Genomic DNA, 10,364 nt, shown 5'->3' on the forward strand with positions numbered 1-10,364 from the left:
CAATAACGATAACTATAGTTTTATCGCCCAGCCCTAGTCTTACTGGAGTATAAGGCTCAATCTGAATTCTTCCCTTCTCCCCAGCACTTCTCCTTCCCCTCCATTTGAAGGGGGAGTTTAAGTGTAAATGTGTCCAGGAAATTATTTTTTTTAAATCCCTCCAAAACGAGAGCTACAAAGTCCTCTGTCTCGAGGCTACACAGCGTCGCGCTGAGAAGTGTTTTTCTTCAGGTGGGTGTGCTCTGAACCACAGACGTTTACATTTAAATGTAAGTAAGGATTTTTTGTTGAAGCATGACTTTTTTAAAGTTATAAAATTGATATTATGTATATTCAAGCGCTGGAAGCTCTGGACTAACGCTATTGGACTGGTGATTATTGGTATCAGCAAAAGTCACGTCCAAAATATGAGACACTATTTTTTCATAACTCTCTGTTTGGAGGGATAAATGAAGGGGAAGGGAGAAGGGAAGAAGTCCGATGGGGCCTTTGTGTCCTTAGATTCACTTTTGCCTATGAATGAATCTGCCAAACTCTGCGTCATTTTGCACTCACACCAAATCTGTTTCAGGCGACAAATTTGCATCTGCAGCGTCTTTTGATGCTCTTCAGTTTAATCCTCAATGTTTGTCCAAACAGCTGTTGATAAACTAGACACTCCTGTTGCGTGTGGGAGGAGCTACGTCAGGTTTTTCGCCTCATTGCTACACAGAAGTGTTAACTATACATCTCATTTACAGTGAATGAAAGACACGAATTATGTTAAGAGATCAGGTTGATTTATCTAGAAGAGTTCTACAAAAGCCTCAGTAATCACGTCTCCATGTCTGGGTTCTTGAGATCATTCAGTCTGTTTTTTTAATTTATTTTCATTACATTTTGTACATCAAGAGCTGCGTCTGAATGACAGGACTTTCAGCTGTTCTTCTGTGTAGGGCTGCCACAATTAGTCAAATAATCAACTCTTAAAATAGTCGCCGACTAATTTAATAGTCGATAAGTCGTTACTTTATATTATATGGGGTCAGAGATTAGTAAAGCTGAAAAAAGTTGTGAGAGTTCAGCACCAAAAAATGTACTTTTTAATTTTGAGTTAGTGAGACCAAAACTTTATCTTTAGTAAAAAATAGTTCCTTGTTTCAGATCCCGACCTCATTTGATTTAACCCTTTAACTCTTGAGGCGTCACCGGTGACACTTAAACACAAAATATTTAACATACATTAACTTTTCAAATGTTAACACAATTATTGCAGTAGATTGTGAAGGAGAAAAGCGGCTCGGCGAGAAACAAAGAACAGAAACACTGGAGCTCTGGTGTTAAAGGGTTAATCTTGTTTTAATCCCAGAAACTAATGAAGGACAGAAGCTGCAGGATTCATTACAAGTTCAATAAAATATCATCTTCATTGTCTTTATTTTTGTTTAGTTTAAAGCTAATGATGGTTAAGATGTGTGTTTTACATCCACTTTGTTAATGGCCCGATTAGTCGACTAATCTGAAATAATAGTCAGGGATTAGTCGACTGTTAAAATAATCGTTTGTTGGGGCCCTACTTCCGTGTTGACTTGCTATCTCGCATTAAGAAGGAAAAACTAAAAAAAACAAGAATAAAAAGGTCTCGATAGTAAAAAGAAAATATCGTAAAGTTTAGAAGAACGATCAGATTCTCCTCCATGTCTGCTTTAAGGCATTACTTTTGCGTTATTGTCAACAGCAAATACTGATATACCTGCTCCACCCTCCAGTGGTTGTTAGTGGAAAAACACTAGAGGGCAACTGGTTGTTGGTGTGAAAATAAATATTTATTTCAACACCAATAGTAGCAGTAAAAAGTGTTTTTCCTGACGTTAATACAGATGTTCAAAACTGATCCGTGAAATCTCAAGTTTGAATCAGTGAACTATCCTGACAAGGATTACATAGCGCTGAACTTCCATTATTCTTTCTGTCGTTGCTTTGCCCCGCCCTCGTGGGGTAAAGCATGATCACACCTCTGAGACACTGAACAATCTTAAACCATTCCAGTTAAATTGAGTGTTAAGTCTTTTCCAGCCTGATCCTTCTGAACCCAGCTGTCCACCCACTGGGTTTCTGGGAGGTTCTTTGGGTGGTCGGCATCACCAACTTCATCATAAAGTTCATCTTTATGGGGATTAAGTGCCTAATCTTGCTGCTGCCCTGCTCCGTGGTGACCCACAGCACTCAGGTACCAGGCGCTGATTTCTGCTCTGTGGTTGAGTAAAGAAAAGTATATTTCTGGGCTAGTCTAAGGTTGGTTTCCATTTTTAGGCGCGGGGGCTGATGTTGTCTGAGGAGCTGAGTCAAGTTCACCAGGCTGTGGCTCCGGTTCCTCTGTGGTTCCGCTACCTGGTCACCATTCAAGAGACTGACGGTCCTGCTGGGCTCACACTGGGGATCCTGCTGGCTTTGGTCTACCTCATTTTGAAAGTACATTTCTACCAACAATCTGTGTGTTTTTCTGTGGTAAATATGTTTACGATGAAGTTTAAATGTTTCTCTTTCTTTAGCTTTTAGGACTGTACAGCCAGTGGACGTCTGTATTAAAAACTGTGAGGATTTTTCTGTCGGGTGAGGTGAGTGCCAACTATCTTCTTACTAAAGTTGGATGTGCTCAGGCATCCATCGGCACTGACGGTCATCGTTCTGTCTCAGGATACAGGGACTCCAGCAACCAGGAGTCAGTGCAGCGAGGCTGGAAATGTTTGCCCCATCTGTCAGGGAGAGTTCAGAGGTCCACAGGCTCTGCTCTGCCAGGTAAACCACAGGTGCACGCACGAGCAGAGCGTCCTCGACCTGTCTTATCTGTTCAACTTAAGGGCTTCAAGAAGTCTTAAACATGTAAGAAGTGAAGTTTCACAGCTCATCTGTTTCCTTTGAAGACACGGGAACAGTGGACCTTTGCAGCACCCGTCAGATTATTCTTAAACTGTGTTTAAAAAGAACAAAAAACACAGTTTGATCAGGATGTTCTAGGCCTTTCCGGCTTTTTAAGTACAACCTCACATTGCAGTGTTTGAATAAGCAACATCAAGATTAAAGCCAGGAAACTGCGAGGCTCTGACTGCAGCAGGAAGCAGTGTGGACAGGCTGGTGGTGTTCATGACGCTGAGGATTTCTGCAGCTTCAGGAGATGTTTTTCATGTCAAGTTCAAAGAGGAATGACTGTCAATTCAAAAAGAGGGAAGAATAATGATCGACTAATTGAGTGGAGATGATAATGAAGGAAGGGAGAAAAACAGAACCCAAACCCTACTTTAGGAAAAAAATGACCAAAAACATGAATTTTAACATTGCTCATACAGTTTTAAATGATTTATTAGTAAAGAATGAGTTCAGTGTCTGACTTCTGTGTTCCACTGAAACCCCTGAGCGCTAGCTATCAGCACTCCACACTGAGCACCAAAACATCTCACATAGACCGCCTGATGTTCTTTCATCAACCTGGGGTTCTTTTACAGAGCTCAGCTACTTTTAATCTCCCCCGGGAGGTGGAGCCCAGATGCTAAAAACAATAGCAACAGTCATAGCCAATGGGGTGAGTGCAGTAGTTCTGTGGCTGGGAACGTGCTCGCGCACCTGCTGTGTCGGCGCGCGTTCGGGCGGCCGCTTTCAGTGGGGAGTCAATGCAAACGCGCATTAAGTAGAATGTCAGACTTCTGCGCGTGCTTACATGGACTTTTCATTGAATGTGGCCGCTTGAGTGCGCACCGACACAGCTGGTGTGAGCTCCTGGCTCGTGTTTGAAGACGCGCCACCAACACTAAAACCTTGTTCTTCACAGTTCTATTCAAGTTAAATGACAGCACAACATTGTATATGGTGATGATGAAGTATTTAGTGCATCTGTCACAATAAAGAGTTGGAATATGAGAATGTGAATTTTATTTCATAATTAACATTTTTGGTGCATTTAAAAATACATATACTAAAAAAAACTTTTGTCGCAACTTTTCACAAAAGCTGCCGCAACAGCAGGCATTTTAGGGCGCAACAATCACAAAAATCTGCTGCAAAATCCTGGAGGGTCTGCATATTGGCCCTTTTAATGTATTTAGTGACATCTGTAAAGCAGGATTGCAATCAGTATTTTTTTTCCAGAACCAAATCTCTGCAATAAACAAGGGAGCTCCGTCTGCATCCTCGACTGTTGCTAAGACAGTTAGAGGAGCTGGCTTGGAAATCACTATTAACTTCACATCTTCAAAACAGAGGACTTTCGTTTGATCTAGGAGGTTTTCTGTTTGTTTCTGCTAAACAAGCTTCTTGTCTGTCTTAAACCTCTGTAACCTTCTAACCGGCTGTTGCTCCTCTGCAGCACATCTTCTGTGCCGAATGCATCACCCTGTGGTTTAACCGGGAGAAGAGCTGCCCCCTCTGCCGCACAGTCATCACAGAGAAGGTCTTCAAGTGGAGGGACGGTGCCACGTCTCCACACCTGCAGATTTATTAAAGCATTAGAGCACAAGTCCTGATGATGTTACGGCAGGTACACTGTTTAGGTGGTAATCTTAAGGGCTGGGTCCTCTGAGGGCCAAACCGTAGGATCCCACATTTTGCACAAAATATTTTCTTAATTTACTTCTATCTCCAAGTACTTTGTTTTTCTGATGTCAACCGTCATGTTTTAGTTTCATTAGCATCACAATGTTGGGAAGGGCCATTGTTGTGTCGTCTCTTTGTTTTTTTGGAGTTGTAAGAGTATAATAGAATCACAAGTATTTTAAAAAGATTTTTTCCTGTAATGCACCTGAACAAGTCCTGTCCTATCCAGTGTTTTTTTCTATGGACTCCTCTTGATTTTTCTTTGGTGGGGGGGTATATACTTTTGCATTTATGCATAAAAGCAGGAGCCTTGCAACGTCCCGGCTTCAAATGATCATATGACCGTGATGCTCCAGTTGGGGGTGGGGCACTTTACATTTGTCAAGACTGATGGGGAAAAAACAGTAACTTGTGATTGACGCTCAAATTATTTTTTTATTCAGATTGAGCTTTAATCCTGTTTGTGTAAGAACCAAAGACTGGGATCTATTTTCTGGAGATTTCACTTTTATTCATAAATTTTCTGAATAAAGATTTACAGTTTCAATTACAGTCAGTGGAATCCTTTCAGTCCTGAATGGAACCCTCCAGCATTGAAACCTTCAATCGTTTGGAGATGTACTTTCTGCAGCAGTCCTTGAATGTTTTTGTTTCAGTGCCATTATGTACATGATGCAGACTATTATTTCTAAGTTTCTCCCTGCAGACACGGAGCATGAACAGAAACAGTGTGTAAGTTTGATCAGCACATCCCTTTGTTTTGAAGCATCTTTGAGTGTGGAGTTGAGAATCTGCAACACAGAGACGAGAGCAGAAGGTTTCCACCTGCAGCCTGGGCCTCCTTCCTCTTTAATTTACATCCAACTTTACAAATGAACTGTACACTGCAACCAAAGGCACATTACAACTCTCACTGTTCTTTAAAACCTGCTTCAAGCTCTGCAGAACAACACGCTGACCTCTCTGGGCCGGCAGTCTGAGAATCCCAGTGAGGAAACATGGCACAAAATAAATACCGTCATTCTAGCTCACTCCAAATAAAAAAACAGAAAATCTGAGGTTTTAAGACATTAAATTACACTGTACATGATTATGACAAAAAATCAGGAGACATTCTGCTGCCTTAACACTACATAAATACATTATTTGCATAGTGTGCATGATGCAGTGGAAGCACAGTGGCACCAGAAATAAATAAAACTCCTCATTTTCACAAAGCTTCCAGATGAACTCAAATCGGTTTAAAAGGACTATTTAAAAGTTAGGAAGGCTTCTCTGATCACTCATCCCTTCAGCTGCTTTCAAACTTTTGGTCTAAACTCTTAACATCTTGAGAATGAACACAACTTTTGAATGTTCCAGTTCTGTTGAGGGAATCTGTGTGACTTCACTCCAGAACCCAGTACAGCCTCTCAGCTCAGACAGGTTAGGGTCAGTGGTCCGCTCTCTGTACCCGTCCAATACCAACACTCAAAACAAAAATGCAACTTCCATCTTTAAGCTTGAGAGGACTTTGGGCTGCTGTGCAGCTTGGTCTGAGGCTCTTCTCCGTGACCGGCAGGAGACTAAACATCCTAAAGAAAGCCTTTGGAGTGTTTACATTCAAAACCAAGCTTCTACATTCATACAAGTGAAGCGGTGCGAGCATTTGGTCGTGGATGATGAGATGCTCAACTGAAACTGCCCTTGTATTTTTTGCTAATTTCTCATCCTTCACTCTGGCTCCGCCCCCTGATCCACGACAAAGGCAGCACGACCCTGTTCATTGAAAAAAAGCCAATCAATCTTTTTAACAGTTTGGTAAAAACAAAAGGCCTGTGGAAACAGTCCACTGTTACTGGTGAACTGGCTGTAAACAAAAAACTCTCATAGAGCACCAGAAAATCATAATGCCAGGTCACATGACACCTCGTTTAACAACTGACTTCACGCCTCATCAGGAATTAGGCTAAATCAGCTGATTAATAATGCTGAGCTCAGGAGGCCAGGTGAGCAAAAGAAGGACTTTGGAGGCCAAGGAAGTGAAGGTGCCGCTGGAGGAGCTGGTGATCAGCATCAACAGTCACATTTTAGAAAACATCTTCTACAGGTATTTGAAAGAGAAACTAGAAAAAAGGGACAGCAATTGAAAGAGAGCTATAGCAGGCCAAGGGTCATAGGTTCATTCGCAGGTGCTCGGGTCGCTTGGAGTTCATGGGGTAGGCCTGCTTCTTGAAGAGCCCGGCTTGGATGCCTGAGGGTGGCCTGATGGGAAGTGGAGAAGACACCTCAGAGGTGCCACCGCCGCCGCTTGTGTCCATTTGCTCCACTCCCAACACCTCCACGGGCTGCTCCACAGAGCTGCCCGGGGAAAGCGTGGAAGGATTGCCGGACAGCAGTGGTCCACGGAGCCAGGAGTCCCCCCCAGAAAACTTCAACGGACTGCGGAAGAAGATGGAAAAAGCTGCATCATCGTTTCAGAACATTTCTTAGGACACATTCTAGGCTTTACTCTGGCAGTCTGAAGAGTCCAAACGGCATGAAAATGAATTCTTCCAACTCTTCCTTGGGTTCTAGATGACATTGTTCTGAAATGTGACATCACTTTTCCCCAGCAGTCATCGCTGATCTGTGCTGACAGAACTTTCCCTAATGCGCCATTAACCCTCTTTAATGGTGAGACATCAGTCATCACTTGACACACAAAGACATGAGGATGTTTGTGAACAGCAACTTTATTTAAATCCCACTCAAATGAAGAGCGTTTTTAACAGGTTCTTCAGGATTTTTTTCTGATCGAGGACTTATATAAAAAAAATTAAGATTAAAATAAGATTAGAGTATTTCTTTATTCAAATCATTGCTAAACAGGACCAGATGGCAAAATGCTGTTTGAAAAAGATCTTATTTGTGACGTAGAAAATACACTGAGCGGTCCACATCCAGAGGAGCCAGTTGAGGTGGCTCGAGCATCTGGTCCGATGCCTCCTGGACGCCTCCCTGGAGAGGTGTTCTGGGCATGTCCCACTGGGTGGAGGCCCCGGGGAAGACCCAGGACACGCTGGAGAGACTACGTCTCTCAGCTGGCCTGGGAACGCCTCGGGGTCCCCCCCAGAGGAGCTGGAGGAAGTGACCGGGAGAGGGAAGTCAGGGTATCTTAGCTTCGACTGCTACCCCCACAACCCGGTCTGGATAAGCAGAAGATGGATGGATGGTCCACAAGCTCCTTATCTGAGCTGGCATCTGAATAGCTCCCATACTGCTTGCCATATCAGATGCACCAGTAATGTTAGGTTGGGCGTGTGGGAGCTGTAAATTAGTAAGAGAGAATATAAACCGAGAGCTCTCACTAATTGGCTGTAGCAGGAGGACACGTCTGGCTCTTTAGAGTTTGAGTGGTGTAGTGTGTTAGTGATGGTAGTCTTTGGTATTTTGGTCCCAGCTCTCTAGGTCCCACCGTGGGGTTCTGGGATTTTTGCTCACTGTTCTTGTGATTGTTTTGACCACACGGTGTAAGATCATATACGGGGTAAGATCATATGGGGAGCTGCAGATGGAAGGAGATGATCAGTGGTCTTGTATGTCTTCCGTTTCCTAATGATTTCTTCTCACCAAGCTGCTCATCTATTGCAGATTCAGTCTGCCCAGCCAGGTGCGGGTCAACAGTTTAGTTTCTGGTGTCCTGAGACAGCTCTTTGGTGGAGTTTGGAGTGTGACTGTTTGAGGTTGTGGACAGGTGTCTTTTATATAGATAAAACGAGTGGAGGACAGAGGATCCTCTTACATAAGAAGTTACAGGTCTGTGAGAGACAGAAATCTGACTTGTTTGTAATGGACCAAATGCTTATTTTTGACTATAATTTGCTAATAAATTCTTTAAAAATCAAATAATTAGATTTCTCTGGATTTTTTCTCAATCTGTCTCTCATAGTTGAAGTATATCTATGATGAAAATGACAGGCCTCTCATCTTTTTAAGTGGGAGAACTAGCACAATTGGCGGCTGACTGAATATTGTTTTGCCCAACGGTTATTATTGGGTGTAAAAGGCCTGTAAAATAGAAGGACTGAGTAATAGCTATTTATTTCCCTTTAAAAGACTGGGATTTTTGCTTCTTGGAACCAGCAGGTACTTCCTGTTTAGAACGCTAGGGGGAGGGGTCACACTGTATAGTTCTCTATTTGCAGTCATTAGTTTGCATATGCAAGTCTAGCTGCCCCTATGCATCGCAAAGCTGACAGTGATGATTCCTCAGAATTTTTCCACAAACAAAATCAGTCATCAAAGAAAATATTCCACCAGCTTACTCAGAACTCTGCTGCTCGGGTTCTCACAAGGACCAAGAAAGCAGACCACATCAGTCCAGTTCTGAGGTCTTTACACTGGCTACCTGTCTGTCAGAGTATAGCTAATATGTATTCGAAAGTTTACATCCGCACTGTTTATCTATGCTTGTTTTAAATTAAAATCTTTTTACTTTCTGTTATTTTTATTTTAACGATCACACCTTTACTATTTCTTTTGATTGTTTCTTTTAATGTTTTATGTAAAGCACTTTGAATTGTCTCGGTACATGAAATGTGCTACAAATAAACTTGCCTTGCCTACCACTCTTGTTGTTGCACAGCCTGTATAGAGCCCCCGCACAAACCTGCTCGTTTTAAATGGTAGATGGCGTGTGCTTGTTTAGCACTTTTCTACCTTCATTGAAGGCCCAAAGCCCTTTAGGACATTCACACCATTCTGCTGCTGAACAGGCACCAACCTTCCACCAGAGGCAATGTGGGGTTCAGTGTCTTGCCCAAGGACACTTCAACACATGGGAAGCAAGGCGGGGATCAAACCAGCAATCTTCCGATCAGAGGTCGACCGCCCTACCGCTTACCTTAAGCCTGTGTCATTGGAGGACACTTCAATGCTAATGCTCAAAATGACTTCTCTTCTAGTTCCTCAGATGTCCTCCCCCCTCTGCCACCCGACACTGTGGGACCCCTGGCTTACCAAAGTGGTTCATCTGTCTCTTGTATCTGGTGTGTTTCCTTGTTTGTTCAAACATGCTGATGTAGAACCAAAACTTAAAAACCCCATCATGGACCCAACACAACTGAAGACCTTTAGACCAATATCCCAGCTCCCATTTCTGTCTGAACTGCTAGAAAAAGTGGTCTCTGAACAGCACACGTCTTTTCTAGACAATCATAAAATTTACGAAACATTTCAGTCTGCAAACACCACTGAAAGTGTCTAGTGACATTATGACGTCTGCTGACCCAGGGAACTGTACACTGCTAGTTCTGCTGGACCTCTCCTCGGCCTTTCACACCGTCGACCACTATATCCTGATTACAAGGCTGCGTAATCTGGTTGGGCTGTCTGGATCAGTCTTAAAGTGGTTCCCCTTGTACTTAGCTAAATGGGGTTTCAGTGTGTCAGCTAATATGATGACATCCAGCTGTACTGTTCCTGAGACCCACAAAGTGAGCTCTCTCAAATAAAGTAGCGGTTAAATGACAACTGCCTTCAACCGAATTTAGACTAAACGGAAGCACTCACTATTGTCCCAGACAATGTCATTAAACTGAGACCTTTGGCAAAGCCCAGCCTGAGAAACCCAGGAATTGTGTTTGATGAAGCGATGTCTCTTAAAGGACTAGTAATGGGGTTGTACGTCATTTTCGGTGTTAACTGTATTTCACCTTATATTTACCATTTCCAAATGTTTTGGCGTATTTTGAGCAAGAAATATCGAAATAAAACTGCATTTTTGAGGCCAAATTTGGCAAACCTGTCTCTTCCGGGTAAAAAGCTCCGTTTTGGTC

The 10,364-nt window shown here is 42.8% G+C and overlaps 2 protein-coding genes across 3 annotated transcripts in view; one reads left to right on the plus strand and one right to left on the minus strand.

The window, feature by feature from the left end:
* rnft1 (ring finger protein, transmembrane 1) overlaps positions 1-5,116 on the plus strand; it is a 13,304-nt gene extending 8,188 nt beyond the window's left edge. Inside the window, exons 5-9 of the mRNA XM_024261304.2 lie at positions 2,056-2,209; positions 2,293-2,451; positions 2,532-2,597; positions 2,677-2,778; positions 4,340-5,116. Coding sequence (XP_024117072.1) covers positions 2,056-2,209; positions 2,293-2,451; positions 2,532-2,597; positions 2,677-2,778; positions 4,340-4,474 — 616 coding nt within the window. The 3' untranslated portion in view covers positions 4,475-5,116. The remainder of the gene's footprint in view (positions 1-2,055; positions 2,210-2,292; positions 2,452-2,531; positions 2,598-2,676; positions 2,779-4,339) is intronic.
* Positions 5,117-5,384: 268 nt separating this feature from the next.
* Positions 5,385-10,364, minus strand: part of rps6kb1a (ribosomal protein S6 kinase b, polypeptide 1a) — a 20,983-nt gene continuing 16,003 nt past the window's right edge. For both annotated transcript variants that reach the window (XM_024261302.2, XM_024261300.2), the window contains one exon: positions 5,385-6,987. In XM_024261302.2, coding sequence (XP_024117070.1) covers positions 6,720-6,987 — 268 coding nt within the window. In that variant the 3' untranslated portion in view covers positions 5,385-6,719. The remainder of the gene's footprint in view (positions 6,988-10,364) is intronic.

Source organism: Oryzias melastigma, unplaced genomic scaffold (genome assembly GCF_002922805.2).
Source record: "Oryzias melastigma strain HK-1 unplaced genomic scaffold, ASM292280v2 sc00259, whole genome shotgun sequence".
NCBI lineage: Eukaryota > Metazoa > Chordata > Actinopteri > Beloniformes > Adrianichthyidae > Oryzias > Oryzias melastigma.